At 50.3% G+C, this 17,822-nt stretch overlaps 1 protein-coding gene across 1 annotated transcript in view; it reads left to right on the forward strand.

The window, feature by feature from the left end:
• Positions 1-17,588, forward strand: part of RXRA (retinoid X receptor alpha) — a 108,046-nt gene extending 90,458 nt beyond the window's left edge. The window contains exons 6-10 of the mRNA XM_071453879.1: positions 773-902; positions 4,972-5,104; positions 7,015-7,106; positions 8,673-8,778; positions 12,624-17,588. Of these exons, the coding sequence (XP_071309980.1) occupies positions 773-902; positions 4,972-5,104; positions 7,015-7,106; positions 8,673-8,778; positions 12,624-12,771 (609 nt within the window). The 3' untranslated portion in view covers positions 12,772-17,588. The remainder of the gene's footprint in view (positions 1-772; positions 903-4,971; positions 5,105-7,014; positions 7,107-8,672; positions 8,779-12,623) is intronic.
• The last annotated feature ends 234 nt before the right edge of the window (positions 17,589-17,822 follow it).

Raw genomic sequence — 17,822 nt, forward strand, 5'->3', positions numbered from 1 at the left:
TGACTTGGCAATGTGGCCCTGCTGTGCCCAGCCTGGGAGGGGGCTGTGCCACAGCTCACCCTGACATTCCTGTCTGCTCTCCCTCTGAATTTACACCCTTCCCCCTGCAAGCCAAACTTCTCCTGCACTTTGGAAACTGCTCTTTTAAGGCCATGCAGAGAAGGTAATTGTACAATTCAAGCTGCTGGATATCAGCAGGGATTACAGAGGGAGATGGGAAGGGCTCATACATCCCTGTCCAGAGAGGTAAACCCTCCAGACTCACTTGGATCAGCCAGCTCAGCCTTCCCCAGGGTTAAACAGGCTCTTCCAGTTCCTAATCACAAATCCACTTGAGCTGTGAGCAGTTCCTTTAAACAGGGATTTGGTGTGTTTAGGCTGACTGTCCTCCTCGAGAGCAGATGGTTTCTGTTACTGGATAATATTTCAAAGGAAAGGGGTTTTCTCTTTCTTTTTTTTTTTTCCTGTAATGCCCCCTCTGGTGCTGGGAGATGCTGGAGTTTGCCCTTCCCCAGGCTGGAGCTGCTTGGATTCATCAGTCAGGGTGATGGATATGGAGTCTCAGCACTCCCAATTCCCATGTTGGGGCTTGCTAAAAACAATTACAACCCTTGTGGTGGAGCAGCCAAATCACTTCCTCTGCCTGTGAGTGATAACACCCACCTCGGGGATGGCAGGCAGGCTGATCCTCCAGCCTCTCTTTCCCTCACTCTGCCTTTTCCAAGCTTTTCCATCTCTTTTTAAATTGATTTTTTTTTTAATTTTTTGGCAGCCCAATGACCCGGTGACAAACATCTGCCAGGCAGCAGACAAACAGCTCTTCACCCTGGTGGAGTGGGCCAAGAGGATCCCCCACTTCTCCGAGCTGCCCCTGGATGACCAGGTCATCTTGCTCAGAGCAGGTGAGTGACATCTGTCCCCACATGGGCAGTGCTCAGTGTCCCCTCAGATTGTACCCTCACATTTAGGTCCTGGCAGCTTGAATGTCTTGAATTGATTTTTGATCGACTCTGATAGTTCGGTTTTTAAATAGGGTTTTGAAGGCTTTCCAGGGTGTTGGTAAATTGGATCCAAAATGTGGCCCAATCAGCTGAAAAATGGCCAAGCTTCATCTCTGATCCATGAGGAACTCAGAGATGGGTACTGGGTGACTTAAACCAAAGGAGTTAAACTCTGCCTTCCTCCCAAACTGAGGCTTGAAAGACCAAGTGGGCTCAGCCCCCCATGAAATTTCATCAAACTGAAATGTTTGATCATAATTAAAACCAGAAAGGAGAGAAAAGTACATCTCACTTCTTCTCCCACCCACCAAGATGAAAATAGAACTCTCAGGGCTTATTTTAAATTTCCTTGTGCAGCAGGGGGGCTGCAGGAGCAGCATTTGGGAGGTGGAAGCAGTTGGTTGTAGGAAGGGTCTTCCCCTGTTGAGTGAATTCAAGCTCCTGCTGCTGCCCAAAGCTCATGGAGGGCAAGAAACCAGGAGCAGAGCTCAGGGAGGATGTGTCTGAGGCATGAAGCTCTTTGTAAGCCAGGGACATTGAAGTCCTTGGTACTTTTAAAGTTCCTTTTATTTCTCCCAAATTCACTTTTGTCCAGGTCCTGCCCCCTTCCAGGATGGCTCCTGCAGCCTCTGGGGGAAGGTGCTCCATGGATTTTGCCATGGAACATCCAAAGTGTGGGTTTGAAGAGGATTTCCAGAGCCTCTTGTGAGAGGCGATGAGCAGGGAGACCTCCCTGTAGGGATCTTTGAGGGCTTTCTGCAAAGAGCTGGACTCAAAGCTCTGCCTTTTCCTTTGGGGAAGTGGAGCCCAGCCCCACCATGGCAGTTCCAGGTTTTCCTCTCTCTTCAGCAGGCAGCTGATTAAAACTGGAGCTGCAGAACTCCTGACCTGTGTTCTCTGTCTGTGACTCACTCCACACAGCAGGAGAGGGGCTGCCAACCCCATCACACCCCAAATTTCCTGGTGCCTCCAACCCTGAGACTGCTGAGCAGCTCCCTGGAGCTCCCTGCTCCAGACACCTCTGCCAGGGCCTCAGATAACCTTCCCCAGGCCTTCCAAGCAGTGGCTCAATGTTTTATTGAGTGGCCTGCTGAGAACAGCTGCCCATGAAATATTGAAGCATTAAAATCCAGCTAAGAGCCTCAGTCAGGCATCCTGGGAGGCAAAACAAGTGGAGCACACAGCTCTGGAGGAGCAGTGCTGCATGGGCTGGCAGCAGCTCTCCTCAGATCCTGAATCATTTAACAACACTCCCTCTCTGAGCTGTTGGGAAGGGAAGGAAACCTGATTTTTTAAAGTGTGTTTTCCACCAGTTTTCTTGTTTCCAAGCTGAGACAGGAATAACCTGATGTTTTCTCAGCCTGGCAGAGGATGCTGAGTGTTACATCCCTGCAGCTGGGTTTGTAGGGCTGGTGGGGAAACTTGGCAGAGAAATGGATTGACAGGATGACCACTGCTCTGCCAGAGTGCATTCCCTGTCCCAGAGGAGCCAGAGCAGCCCTGGAGGCTGCAGCCACCCTGTTGGGTGAGAAAGGGAGTCACAGGAGTCACAGAATTCTGCTCTGCCACTCCAGAGCTTGGGCTGAAATGCAGAACTCTCAGGGGATGCTTGGTTGGTCTCCAGTTCCAGTTTGCTGCCTGTGGTTATGGTGAATTTTCCCTGCTTGCCTCTGTCTTGGTAGCCCTTTGGGAAAGCCAAGGTAGGAAAATCTTCCCCATTTCAGCTGAAACATCCCAGCTCTGCATGGGAACAATCCAGAGGAAGGATGCTGATGAATCCAGCCCTCCTTCAGTGGAATAAGCCCAGCTTGGAGTGGGTGTGGAGAGGCAGCTCTGGTTCCTGTTGCTTGGAGCTGCTGTGGGGCTGTGTGTGATGAATTCCCATGGATCTGGCTCTGAGAGCTCCTCTTCCTCCCGGGAGCAGGGCTCTGCAGGCTCCTTCTCCTCCATCCTCCTCGGGTTTCAGTGTTGCAATCCCTGTGAAAGTGCCAGGCCTCACCCAGTAAATAGCCAAAGAAATGTTCCCGTGGCTGGGGTGGAAACATCCTGTGGCCACTTAGGAAAGAGTGAACTTTATTCCTTGTCAACATTTCTGATGGCACAACCCACGGCTGCAGCAGAAGGTAAATACAGCACACATGGGCCTTGTGTTTATTCCAGGCTGGGAGATGGTGTTCTTGTGACAGGAGAGGTGAGGGATATTGTTGTGTTGCTTTTCCAGCCTGGGAAAAAAAAAAAACCTTTAAATCCAAATATCCTGAGGTTTCTGGACCAGAACTCCAGAACATGTTCAGGCCAGGGGTGTTGCAGAAGACCCCATCTTGTCCTACTCAAGATGCTGCTCCTGGCTGGAAGTCACCCAAATTTCCACCCTTCAAGCTTGGCAGCATTTTCTCTCCTTGGGGCTTTGTTTCAGGAATTCTTGAGCTCAGCCTGTGATGGATTTAGGAACTGAAGAGGTGTTGGATGGGGAAGGGGAGCTGAAAGGTGTGGAGGTCACATCTCCCTTCCCGTCTCTGTAGGTCTGGGCTCAGAGGATGTCCTTCCTATATCCCAGAGCAGCCTGCCCAGCTGATAAGACTAAAATCTGTTTTCCAAGCAGCTGTGGGAGCAGACGTGGGGCTGTGCAGAGAGCAGACCCAGTCCCTCCCTCCCAGCATTTTCATGGCACAAGCAGCAAACCCACGAATAAAACCAGAGATTCCACGGTCCCTTTTACAGGGCTCAGGGCTGGTGAATGAACTCCTGTGGCCTGAGGAGGAGCCTGATGAGCTGATAGCAAATGCTGATAGGGCTGGGACTGCTGGGAGGCTGAGGGCAGAGGGGAGCTCAGGGCTCCACACCCCGAGGAGCTTCAGGCAGAGCTGTTTGCTCGCTGTCTGCACGGTTTATAGAGGAAACTGCTCCCCTTATTCGCTTTATTTTTAGTGCTCTGGGTTCCTGATGGTTTTTTTCCTTCCCTGACATCCAAGAAAAAGCTGGCTCCCCCTTCCTTTCCCACATCCAGCAGCATTCCTGCACCAGAGGCTCCTGTTAGAGAGGTGATGTTAGAGAGGAGACTTCCCAAGGATCCCATGGCTCTAACCTGCAGCCTTGTTGCTTTGATTTTTTTAAGATTTTGTAAGATTTTTCTAAGCCTTCTGATGTTCACAATCTCGTAACAAAATTTCTTACACACTTTATTTAAATAACTTATTGTTTTGCATTCTTTTATAGAAGCAATTTGATGGACTTTGGTTTGTCCAATGTCATTGGAGAGGTGGCACTTCCTCCAACTCACTGTCACTTTTAAAAATCTATAACAAAGGCTCCTGTTAGAGAGGAGACTTCCTGAGGATCCCATGGCTCTAACCTGCAGCCTTGTTGCTTTGATTTTTTAAGATTTTCTAAGATTTTCTAAGATTTTCTCAGCCTTATGATGCTTACATTCTTGTAACAAACTTTCTCACACACTTAAATAACTAATAATAAATAAATAACTTATTGTTTTGCATTTTTTTATAGAAGAGAAATTTGATAAACTATTAGTTCATCCAGTGTCATTGGAGAGGGGGCACTTTCACCCTCCAGTCCAGTGACTCTTTTAAAAATCTGCAACAAAGGCTTCTGTTAGAGAGGTGATGTTAGAGAGGAGACTTCCCAAGGATCCCATGGCTCTAACCTGCAGCCTTGTTGCTTTGATTTTTTAAAACTTTCCAAGCTTCTGATGTTTACAACCTTGTAACAAAATTTCTCACACACTTTCTGTAGATAACTTATTGGTTTGCATTCTTTTATGGAGGAGGAGAAATTTGATGGGCTGTTGGTTTGTCCAGTGTCATTGGAGAGGTGGCACTGTCACCCTCCAAGCCACTGTCACTGTTGGAACTCTGTAACAGCGGCTCCTGTTCGAGAGGTGATGTTAGAGAGGAGACTTCCCGAGGATCCCACGGCTCTAACCTGCAGCCCCACTGGTTTTTCTCCTGCCCAGGGTGGAACGAGCTGCTGATTGCCTCCTTCTCCCATCGCTCCATCGCCGTGAAGGACGGGATCCTGCTGGCCACGGGGCTGCACGTGCACAGGAACAGCGCCCACAGCGCCGGCGTCGGGGCCATCTTCGACAGGTGGGATGGGATGGGATGGGATGGGATGGGATGGGATGGGATGGGATGGGATGGGATGGGATGGGATGGGTGTGATCACACACAGACACACGGGAGGCGTAAACCTTAAGGAATTTTTTAGAGCAGCTAAAAAGATTTTAGTTAGAGATGAGCTTTATTGGAGTTAATTGAAATAAATGGGTAGGCCTTGATGAAGTTAAGAGTTAGTGGTTGACTGATAATTGATTGCTTGTCAACACAGTGTTTGGTTAGCTGGGTTTATAATATAGAATTATAAGAAGAATATTCTATATTCTTCTTAAAGGATATTTAGAATATTTAGATATATTCTTTAAGAAGAATATTCTATATTCTTCTTAAAGGATGCTTAGAGAAGGCTTAGAGGACACTGATGAAACTCGTGAGTCTCTCTCCAGAGTCTGACACAGCTTGACCATAATTGGCCAAAAAGTCAAAATAATTCACAGCAGAAACCAATGAAACAATCACCTGTTGGATAATCAATCTCCAAACACTTTCCAAAGCAGCAAAACACAGGAGAAGCAAATGAGATAATATTGTTTTCCTTTTTCTCTGAGGCTTCTCAGCTTCCCAGGAGAAAAATCATGAGTGAAGGGATTTTTCTGGAAAATATGACAGTTACAGTGGGAAACTTAGAGAAAAAAATTCAAACAATTTTTCTCTCTCTTGCTGTAACCATTGTTTATAGATCTGGTCCTCCAGAGTGTGCTGTTCATAGCTCACCAATAGTGTGAGAGGTTTTCACTGTGAGACCAATCAAGTCTCACCTTAGTGAGCCACATTATAAATGGACCTGCTACTTTCATTAAATTGCTTTTTGATCCACCTTCTGAAGACTGGAGTCTTTCATTCCACCCCTGACTCAACAGCATCAGGGATGGAGGGCTGGGGTTCCATCAAACCACCTCACCTGGACATCCCCATCCCTGCCTCCACCCCAAACTGCCTCCATTCCTGCTTGAGGGGTCTGAGGAGCCCGGGATGAGGGAGTCCATGCATGAAAACACAAGGAGAAAACCCCTCCTTGAAACCTGCAAAAAACCCAATGGCCCCAAACACAGAGGAGGCTGCCCAGTGCAAATCAAAGCCCCTTCCATGGATGCCTTCTAATGTTACAAGGAGGCCACTCCTTTGTTCCTTTTCATCTTTAATTGGACCAAGACGTGATTTTATTTGCACAATGAGAAGGCCCCAGCGATACTCAGCAGCTTCCACAGGCGTGTCCCCAGGGCTCTTTAATCTCAGGCTTTGGGAAAGTGTTTTAAAGCCAGGCTTGCAGGGTGTTTGACCCACAGTGTGACTCCAGACGCTGCTGAAATGCTGATTTCTCTCCCTGAGACTCGTCTTGAGTTGAAACCAAATCACCTTTGCTGCTCTGCTCTGTGAGGAAATTGTTCTTCGGACCTGGGTGACATCATTTGTTCCTGTGAGGTCATAAGTGCAAGATCATGACTTTGCTGCAGGATCTAACATGAAAAACTGGGCAATCAGTGGAAAATATTTCAAGACCGACACCTTCAGTAACAGCAAAGGGAGCAATAAAAATTACCGGCAGAGGAAATTACTTTTAGGTACCTGTTGGGGTGGGTTTTTATTGTTATTTTTTATTTTTAGGCAGCTTTCTCAGGTGCCAGAGCCTCTCAGTGAATGGATGAAGGCGTTTTTTATGGTCCCTGTTGTATCTCACAGGAACTATTGATGTTCCTAATGAGCTATTTTTGATGGAGGAGGAAAATGAGGGCACATCCTCAGCTGGTACAGGCCAGCACCATCCCCAGCTTCGTTAGACGTGACCGGAGCTTCTTGCTCTGGCTCTGACACCTGGGGCTTTTCATTCCTTTTGTTTTTTATTTTCATGCTGACTCTGTGCTTTCTCTGCCCTTTTGCAGAGTACTGACAGAACTGGTGTCCAAAATGAGGGACATGCTGATGGACAAGACAGAGCTGGGCTGCCTGCGAGCCATCGTCCTCTTCAACCCCGGTACGTGCCTGGCTCTGCTCTCCTGGCCCCTCTTGGCTGCTCTCCTGTCCTTCTGACTCCTTTTCTTCCCCCAAAAAGCCCTGTTGGAAATAGCAGAGGGCTATAGGGCAGGAAGGGAGGCAGGGGTGAAAGCTGGTTTGGTTTGCAAAGGACCTTAAAGCTCATCTTGTTCCAAACCTCCTGCCATGGGCAGGGACACCTTCCACTGTGCCAGGATGATCCAAGCCCTGCCCAACCTGGCCTTGGGCACTTCAAGGGATGGGGCAGCCATCTGGGTACCCTGTGCAGGGCCTCCCTACCCTCACAGGGAAGGATTTCTTCCCAAAATCCAGTCCAAGCCTACTCTTTTTCAGTTTACAGCCATTCCCCCTTGTCCTGTCAGCTCTCCCCCTTTTAGAGTGACTGTGGAAAGAAAGTTCAGGTGCTTGAGGGAATTGTCCCTGAATTGGAACAAAGAGAAATCTAGGTGTTGTTGAAGAGAAAAATATGGATTAGAGCAACACCAGAGCATGGAGATAATTGTCTCTGCTTCCCAACCTCATCATCCAAGGGCTTTTATTACCTGCATTTCTGGAAAAGCACTTTGCAGACCTGGAGAGGCTGAAAGACATGAGATGTGCTCATAAAATACACAAAACCTTCAATGTTTGACCATAGTTTCACAGACTCTGGGAGGGTCACACTGCTCCCTTTTCCCTCTCAGCCCCAGCTGCCCAAGGGATGAGGAAGGTTCAGTGCCAGGGTTTTTCTCCAGCATTCCAGGGAGTAAATCCCTGTGCAGCAGGAGCCAGCCTGCACATACCTGCACAGCTCTCTGGGGGATCTCTGGATTTCAGAGTAGTGGATCAGAGCAGAACCAGATGGTAGCCAAGGACAAACCTCTCCATCCACCACCACCCCTGCTCTCCCTGAGCACAGTTTGTGCCCAAGCACAGCTCCTTGCCTGGATTTTCCCACCACAGCCAGGCCATGCTGTTCCAGCAGGGTTTTATTACAATTTCTTGGGTTTGTTTTTCTTCTTGGCCAGCTTGTTATTTTTTTTTTTTAAGTCCCCCCCTCCTTGTAATCAGCAGTAATTTATTGTCTGTAATTTGGGATTAGCCATTTATGGTCAAAGAAGGGGAATCTGGAGAGGTTCCCGTGGCACATGTGCTTGGGGATATCGATTTCTGCACTGTCCCTTTCACCCTGCTAAAAACAGATCCTCACTGTGCCCTGTCCTGGGGCTGTGCCAGAGCAGGGGCTTCTCCTTCAGCCCCACCAGCCCAGGGCTGGAGGGGGAATTAAACCATTTCAAATGAGGGTCTGGGACCAATGGAATGAGCCAACACATTTGGGGCTGGGCTATGAGGTGAGGAAAAATCTGTAATCGTGGGGTAAAGCTTCCAGTGCTCCCCAAATCTGTAATTGCAGGGTAAACCTCTGAGTGCTCCCCAAATCCCTGGAGCTCAGAGCTTGCAGCCACACTTTGGTGGGTCTGGCAGAGATGGAGGGAGTGCACAGAGGGTTCCTGCCTGCCTGGGAAGCCTGGAGGTGTTTGCCTGATGGTTTTTTGTTGCCTTTCAGACTCCAAGGGGCTGTCGAACCCGGCGGAGGTGGAGGCGCTGCGGGAGAAGGTGTACGCGTCACTAGAGGCTTACTGCAAACACAAATACCCCGACCAGCCCGGCAGGTGAGCCCCCTGTGCCCCTCCTGCTGCACCCTGTCCCCCTGCAAACCCCCTGCAATGGGTGCTGCAGCTCCCAGGGTCCCCTCTCTGCTCTGGGCTCTCTGTTCCCAGTGATTCCCTGCGGATAAATCCCTCATTTCTACCCGCTCCGGCTCTGAGCATCCCTAAAAACCCTCCCCGGTGCAGTGCACAGAGCTCTTTATTCCCCTGCCAGGAAATCCAGCAAGGTGAGCAGACCTGAGGAGCCCCAGCTCCCACAGCCCCAGCAGTGGGATGAGCACATGTGGGAAGGGGGGTATCATTTCCCTTTTGGAAACCACGGCCAGCGAAACCGCAGCAAAAATAGGACTCACATGGAGTTAATTTTCAGTGGCAGATGAGCATCATTGCTGGGAAGTGAAAGCCTCAATTGATGCTCTTTTTCTCCCCTCCCTGCCTCCCCCAATCCAGCTGGGAATGGGAGGGGGAATTAGGAATGTGTTCCTGGACGGCTCCAGAGCTGAGTGGGCGCATTTTCCCAGTTACAGCCCGGAGCTGGCAACTGCCAGTTCAGCTCCTGACAGCTTCTTGAGAAACCAAACAAAGCACTGGAAGCTGCTACTGGTGCATGAATGGTGGGGGAAAACAGCCCAGGCAACTGGGATTTGCATCTCACCTGCATTCCTGGCCTGGTGTGGATGGTGGAATGAAAAGGGTGCTTTGACAGCAGCGAGTGCAGTGGGCAGAGCGTGCCCTCAGAAGTGATGCTGGATTTGGTTTTTCCCCCACTTTGGGTCCCAGAGTGCTGGCAGATGAAGAAAGGTGCATTGTGCAGGGATTTCTGGGGTGTTGCTGGTTGGTTTGAGGCAGGCAGAGTGAGGATGAGGGTGCCATGGGGTGTGTTTGGTTTGTGGTGAGCAGGGGGATTGAGGGATGAGCACGGGGCAGGGCTGGTACCTCTCCTCTTCCAGAAAGCTTTATTAAACTGCATTTCTGGAGCAAATCCAGAGCCAGACCGTGGACTCTGGAATGCAGAAGAGCTGTTCCTGGCACCAGGAGAGCTGCTTGGGCATCATGGCCAGCAGCTCTTCTGGATGATTCCCTTGGTGGGGTGAGCTCTGGCTTTGCACATTGTGCAGGATCTGCAGCCTGGCACACACAGAGGGTGGCACAGGGACAGCACCAGTCCACAGCAGCTCCCCAGGGCTCTGCCTCAATGCTCAGTGGGGTTTGAGGGAGTGTTTGAAGCCCAGAAGCTGCACCAGAAACTCTGGATTTCAATCTCTCTCTGGCTTTGAGTGACCTTGGGCTGGGAACCTTCTTGTGTGATGCTCACACCCATCCTTGGTGACCTGAGAGGTTCTGCACACTCAGGGATGTCCTGGGAGCTGAGCCTGGGCCCTGCTGCCCCCCCTGCATCCCTCAGAGGTGCAGGGCAGTGGTGGCACCATCCCAGGTGCCTCAGGAGGGTGAACCCCTGGGCTGGGGCTGCTCAGGAGCTCCCCAAAGTTCTCCCAAACTCTGGGCATCCTGCTGGCCCTGTGACACAATGTGCTCACCAGCTGGGGCTGCAGACAAGTTCTCCCTGTGGCTGAGCCATGTCTGGGACCTTACCCTGCTCCATGCTGTGGGATTTGAGGAATTCCCACCTTTTCAGGTGCTCCAAATCCCCACCCAGCAGCAGCTCGGGAGCACCAAACACCAAAAGGGAATTTTTCTGCACAGAGAGGCATTCCTAGGAAAAACCCAGCCCTGCTCCCCCTGTGCAGCCCCTGCTGCTCCACAGGGAGGGCTGGGGCCTACGTGACACCCAGCAGCCTCAGGCAATCAGGAATCAGGGCTCTTTTCTCCCCTCCCAGCCCTGGCACGTTGTGCTCTGGGCTGGTTATCTCACAGTTAAACATATCCGAGGGCTGGAGCCATCATCTGGTTTGGTTTAAAGTGAAACTTCCTGAATGGGATGGTAGGACTGATTTGTTTTTCCTGGCTCTGCTCCCACTGTTCTCGCCAGCTCAGCAGAAAAAAAAAATTAAAAAAAAAAATAGGGAGAGGGAATTGTGCATGCATGTAGAATATCTGTGTGCTTGTGCATGTCTCTGTGTGTGTTTTCTGCAGGGTCCCATTCTCCCTTTGCTGCTGTTCAAGCCCTGATTTTGCAGCAGGAAAAGCAGATGACCCTGCTGTGGCCATTCAAGGGTTTTTTCCCTGGGTTGGGAGCACTCACACAAGGAGGTGACATCCAGTGGCACCTGGGCTGCTCCAAGGCACTCTTGCAGGAGCTGGTGGCTTTCTCCTGGCTCCACAGCTTCTCATCACCCTGTGAGCCCAGCAGCCTGCAGCTTTTCCCTGGTGAGGATGGCTGTGGATGGCTCACTGCCCTCCTGGCAGGGTCCTCCCCAGCCCTCCTGCCTGCTGTGACCTGGAACCATCTGCTCAGGCAGGGCAGGGGGTGGGGAAAGGGTTTTTGTTTGCCCTCCTCAGAGCCCTGGGATGTTTACAGAAGGTTTAACAAGATACCAATGAAAAACCCGTGACTCTCTCCTCAGAGTCCGACACGGCCTGACCATGATTGGTCATAAAGTCAAAATAATTCATATAAAACCAATAACATAATGACCAGTTGGTAAACAATGTCCAAAACAAAAAAAACCAAAAACACAGAAGAAGCAAATGAAATAATATTGCTTTCCTTTTTCTCTGAGGCTTCTCAGCTTCCCAAGAGAAGAAATCCTGGGGAAGGGATTTTTCCAAAAAATATAACAGTGACAGGGGATGTGTTGGGAAGGATGAAAGTTTGACAAGAAAGTCTCACAGATATGTATGTTTAGCAGAAAGATTTTTGAATGTAGAATATGAAGAAGGAATAGAGATGGAAGCAAGTTTTGATATAGAAGGAAAGAATTGCTGAGCCAGTCTCACTGGATAACCAAGGAGGCAAAGGGTGTGTTAGTTAGAAGGGGTTTTTATGGCTTAGAGCAAAGGATAAACCCACCCCAAACAAGAAGATGTTTTTACCAAGCAGGAAGACAGCACAGGCAAACAAGGCAGCAAATGTTGCAGGTAGAAAAAAGCTCTCAGAATTTTCCACTGCAAGAAAACTGAAAAACAACTCCTAGCTTAAACTGTAACGTACTTTTAGTGATTGGAGAGCAGTAACGTGAATATGGTAATTATAGCAGTTATGATAGGCTATAGATGAAAAATAAGGTGTAGATTGGTTGTTCTGTATTAAGATTCTCAGCAAAGAAAAGTCTTTAATGCATTGTAACCAAAAGAAAAGTCTATAATGCATTGTAACCCAGACTCAGGGTCTCCAGGCCTGCCTGCAGCTGGAACTGGCAGCTGTAGGCACAGCTCTGTCACCCACGACCCTGGACTGCTGTAACTCATGGATACAACAAACTGCATTTTGGAGAACCCCCTGGAGCCCCCCATCCCTCATTCAGGCTCTTACAGTGGCGCCCAACGTGGGGTGCCATTAGGAAGAGCCTGAATGAGGGACACAGGTCTCCTGGAGCTGGCAGCTGTAGACACAACTCTGTCACCCACGACCCTGGACTGCTGTAAGTCATGGACACAACAAACTGCATTTTGGAGAGCTGCCTGGAGTCCCCCATCCCTCATTCAGGTTCTTACAGTGGTGCCCAACGTGGGGCACCATTAGTAAGAGCCTGAATGAGGGACACGGGTCTCCAGGCCTGCCTGCAGCTGGAGCTGGCAGCTGTAGGCACAGCTCTGTCACCCACAATCCTGGACTGCTGTAACTCATGGATACAACAAACTGCATTTTGGAGAGCCCCTGGAGTCCCCCATCCCTCATTCAGGCTCTTACAGGGATGCCTGACTGTGCCGTGTCTCCCTTCCCCCAGGTTTGCCAAGCTCCTGCTCCGCCTCCCAGCCCTGCGATCCATCGGCCTGAAATGCCTGGAGCACCTCTTCTTCTTCAAGCTAATAGGGGACACGCCCATCGACACCTTCCTGATGGAAATGCTGGAAGCGCCGCACCAAATGACTTAGAGAACTCTGCTGGGTCAGTCCCTCGCCCGGCCGGGCTCCCTGGGGGCCCTTCCTCTGCTTTCCTCGGCCCCAGCCCGTCCCTCCCTGCTGCCCCCAGGGCCACAGGCACCGTCTGCTCCGGGGCGCCCCGGCCTCCTCCTCCCTGTCCGTTCGCTGTCACTGCTGCGTCTCCAGACCTGCTCGCTGGTTCCCCGTGCTACTTGTAGAGAGGAGTGGGAGCGGAGAGAGCTTTGCCAACCCCTGCCCCTCCCCAGCCGTGCCATGAGGTTTGGGATGAGCCACCGCGGGGCTGGTGTCACCCCCAGCCCTGCCCTGGGGACAAGGACGGTGCCAGCCCTCGGGGGGCAGTGGGGTTTGGACGAGCCCGAGGGGAGTGGTTGGACTCTGCCAGATTTGCAGCTGGGCTATTTTCAGAGGATGGAGTTTTTGGAAAAAAAAAAAAAAAAAAGAAAAAAAGAGAAGAAGAAGAAGACAAAAAAAAAAAAAGAAAAAAAAAAGAAAAATTTCTATTTTTGGTTTCTAACTATTCTTAGTAGTCTCGGTAGTTACTTTGCGGAGGGAGAGGCCGTGCCCCCTGAATGAGTCACCCCTGGCTGCACAGAGCCTTCTCCTTCCACTTCAGAGCAGAGCATTTGGGATTGAGCTGAATCCCCCCCAAAACATGGGGGCTGTGGCACAGGAAATGCCCTTTGGCCACCCCGGAGGGCACCTGGGCATCGCTGCCCACCCCAAAGGTGTGGACATGGGCCAGCTGCAGCACTTGCTTTAAGGCTGCCAGGGAGTCCCCATGGCCCTTCCCCAGCTCCTGGGGGCTTGCTGGGACCCCTGGCCTCAGCACAGCATCCCAGTACATCCCAGTGCTGCCCCAGTGCATCCCAGTGCTGCCCCAGCATCCCACCGTGACCCCATTCTGGAGTTTTGGGGTTTCGGCTCACCCAGGAGGCTGCTCCTGTTCCTTCAGCCCTGCCAAACATTGCAAAGCAACAATTAGTGGGAGGGCTTGGCCAGGCTGGTTAATTGCAGCTGTTAATTGGTGGTGAAGCAAGAACAGGGCTCCCCCTCCCCTGGATCTCCCCCGTGGGGGTGGGAGGGCCTGGCTGGGTGGGGGATGTGGCAGCAGCATCATCCCTGTCCCCTCCGGGATTCCGAGAGCACCAAAAGCACCTTGGCTTTTGCACAGCCCTTTCCTTGAGTCTTGGTGACAGGATTTTGGGGTTAGGGACAGGAATATGCCCACGCCCCAGGGGATGGGATTCCCCCAGGAGTGTGTGGCCAGCGAGGGAACCATCCCCCTTCACCTCCCTCCTCACCTCCTGTGCCCCACCAAAAACACAAGCTGGAGAAAAAACAAAGCAGAGGGGATGATGAGGGATCTTGGGAAGGGTTTTCCACCCTTGGCAGGATGGACACACTGTACCTGTGGCCAAGGGCTTCCCCACCACTTCCATGTGCTCTGTGCTTTAAAAAGCAAAGGATGAGGTCCCAAAAATCTTCTTCTTGCTCCCCATGGTTTGCAGCTGGTTGAAAACTCCTTTGTTCCTGGAGGGGGATGGAGCAGCAGCCACCACCTCACTCCCACCTCTGTTTTGGAGGGGACACCGTTGCCACCTGCCTGTTGCCATCCCAGCTGGCAGCTGGAGTGCCCAGCTCCATCCCCTGCAGCTCCAAAATAACAAAAACCACTCAGGATTTAGGATTTCAGGTGGCAGCTCCCCCTGGGGCTGGCCCGAAGTGGCGAATCGGCAGAGGCAGGCAGAGCCTTGGCTCTGTTTCCCCAGCAGCCTGCAAGGCACTGAAAATATTATTAAACAGCTTCACCCTGCAAGAATTTGCCAAGAAAACGAGGCAGGAGAAACGAAATCTGGCGAGGGTGCCAGGAAACACGAGCAGGCTGTTCCCTGCCAGCGCCAGGCTGGCGCAGCCCCAGGGGCGTGCAGGGAGGTGGCAGAGCCCCCAGCCCCGAGCCCACCCAGCCCCTGGGCAGCCCCCAGGCCCCGGCAGAAAGGAGCCTGGGACTTGCTGGGCACGGAGGAAAAGCTTTGGGCAAGTTGGTGGATGTTGCACTAGGATAAACCCGCTGGTCTCTGGTGGGTTGAGCCACTTTCTTTCCTGGGGGGTGGCTGGGGAGGGGCTCTTGGGTGCTGTGGAGGCACAGTGGGAGCTGCCCTCCCATCCCATCCCATCCCATCCCATCCCATCCCATCCCATCCCAATCCCATCCCAATCCCATCCCATCCTATCCCATCCCAATCCCATCCCATCCCATCCCAATCCCATCCCATCCCATCCCAATCCCATCCCATCCCAATCCCATCCCAATCCCATCCCATCCCATCCCATCCCATCCCATCCCATCCCATCCCAATCCCATCCCATCCCATCCCATCCCATCCCATCCCATCCCAATCCCATCCCATCCCAATCCCATCCCAATCCCATCCCATCCTATCCCATCCCAATCCCATCCCATCCCATCCCATCCCATCCCATCCCATCCCACTCATCTCATTTTGTCTCACCCCATCCTGTCCCATCTCGTTTCATCCCATCCCTTTCCATTCTGTCACGTTCCATCATCTTCCATCCTGTTTTTTCCCATCTGTCCCCATCCCATCCCATCCCATCCCATCCCATCCCCATTAGCATCTGACCTTACAAAGCCAAGGGGGAGGCTCTGCAGGCCCCAAGTTCCAGGTCAGGCTCATCCTTGTGCCTCAGTTTCCCTGCTGGAGCAGCACAGCCCCAATCCATGCCCATGGTGGAGGGGATTTTGGGAAAGGCTCAGCCTTGTCCTGGGGATTTCACTTCTCAGCTGGTGAAAGGGAGTTGGGATTCCCTGAGCCCCCAAAGCCCAGCCCAGCCCCTCCATCCTCATCCAGCCCTTCCTGTGGGAAGGAGAAGCTTTTGTGTGTTGGGAACAGCCAGAGCAGCCTTAAAGCAATGAGCTTTGCATGAGTTTGAGCCTTTCCTTTGTATTCTTTTCACTTTGGGCTTGTATTTGTTGTTGTTGTTGTCCTCATCACGATAAGGCTGAGTGTGGGGAGGTGAGGGTGGCTGAAGGAAAACAAAAGGCACATTATTCCCTGGAGAGGCAGGATGTGGATTTCACCAGCTCTCAGTACTCTTGCAAAAATCTGCTTCCACTCGGGTGATCTGTTTGTAATGCTTATTTCAATTCCTTTTTGTTGGTGGGACAATCTTTAATTTTCTAAAGATAGCACAAACATCAGCCTTTCAGCCAGCTGCTGCACCCCTTGCTGCATGTTGCACCCACCCCATACCCAGTCCAGCACATCCCAATCCCCCCCATGGCAATGCTCAGCTTCCCTTGGCACTGCAGCTGCCCAGGAGTGGCCCTGGGGCTGTCGAGGAGGGGTGGGAAACGCTGAGCCCTGGCCCTGGTGACCCCTCCACACAATGGGGACAGCCCTGGCCTGGGCTGCTGACCCCAAAGCCAGGCTGGGGAGCTGGCCCTAAAACCAGGCTGGGCTGCTGACCTCAAAAGCAGACTGGGAGCTGTGCTGACCCCAAAATCAGGCTGGGGAGCTGATCCCAAAGCCAGGCAGGGGAGCTGCTGACCCCACTGAAAGCTGGGAGCTGACCCTAAAGCCAGGCTGGGAGCTGTCCCCAACACTGCAGAATGGGAGCTGTGCTGTCCCCAAAGCCAGGCTGGTGGCTGTCCCCAAAGCCAGGCTGGTGGCTGTGCTGTCCCCAAAGCCAGGCTGGTGGCTGTGCTGTCCCCATGGCTGTGGGCTGGCTGGGTGGGTGTCTGTGTGTCCGTGTATGTACTGTAGATATCGACACTGTATAATACCCCACTCACATATACACTTAGAGAACTGTAGCAATTACAGACTTTTCCTGGCTTTTTGTGGTTTAAGTCAATTTTTTTTCTTTTTTTTTCTTTTTTTTTTCTTTTTTTTTTTTTTTTTTTTTGTTGTTGTTTTTTTCCTTCTCCTCGCTTTTTATTTTGCTTTTTTTTTTTCCGTGTTTTGCTTCCATTGTATCTGAATCCCTTTCCGAATTGGCAGATGCCAAATCTGGATTTTTATTCCTCGAGACAAAGGAACTGCATCTATTTTAAGATGCCTTTTTGTTTTGTTTTTCTTCTTTTTGTTTCCTTTTTCTTCTTTTCTTTTTTTTCCCTCTTTTATTTTGTTTTTTTTTTTTTTTGTTCTTTTAAGCAGGTGGTTTGGAGTAAAGAATAGCTTTAGCAATTCCCAATACTTAGTGATGGATGCCTTGGCTATGGGATACATAGATTAAAAAAAAAAGACATTAAAATTTAGAATGACAAAAAAAAAAAAGATAAAAGATAAGGAAAAAAAATATCTAAAGCATCAATAAAGTTAAAAATCTATTTTTGTACAAATGTAATTTTATCCCTTACCGTATCCTTGGATATTTTCTTTCCTGGATTGTTTTGTTTCTTCTACAGAGATTGTTATAAACTCTCTCTATTTTTTCTCTCTTTCTCTCTGTAAGTGTTCAGCCACAGGGATCTGGAGAAGAGGGAGAAACTTCTGACCGTGTTTTAAAGGCTTTATATGAAATCTCTTTTGAAATAATTTTTTTGAATGAACTTTTTATTTTTTTTTTCCCCCCCACTTCCAAAATCTTTTTTGGGGATGGGAGGGGGGTGGGAGGGAGGGGAGGGCTGGTCTGGGGGTGTCTTTTGTCACGTATCTCTGGCGTTCCTGCAGGTCTGTTTTACTGTGAAATCACTACCCGTGTATTATTATTCACTTCAAAAACAACAGAAAAGGTTAAAAAAAAAAAAGAGAAAATGAAAAAAAAAACCAAACAAAAAGAAAGAACTGCTGCTGGAAACGCCAGTATTTTGAGAACAATTGTATTAGAAATGAGGAAAAAAAATGAGAAGAAAAAACAAAAAAAAAAAGAGAAAAAGAAAAAAGGAGAAAAAAAAAAAAAAAGAAAATATATGAGCATTTTAAAATATAACCCAGTCCAAGTCCTCGTTTGTTCTTATTGGTGTGTGTGGAGTTATTCACTGGGGGGGCTGTCCCCAGCAGGGTCCCCATTCCAGGCCC

The sequence above is a fragment of the Agelaius tricolor genome, unplaced genomic scaffold (assembly GCF_023055355.1).
Source record: "Agelaius tricolor isolate 1412-34295 unplaced genomic scaffold, bAgeTri1.0.p SCAF_38, whole genome shotgun sequence".
Classification (NCBI taxonomy): Eukaryota; Metazoa; Chordata; class Aves; order Passeriformes; family Icteridae; genus Agelaius; species Agelaius tricolor.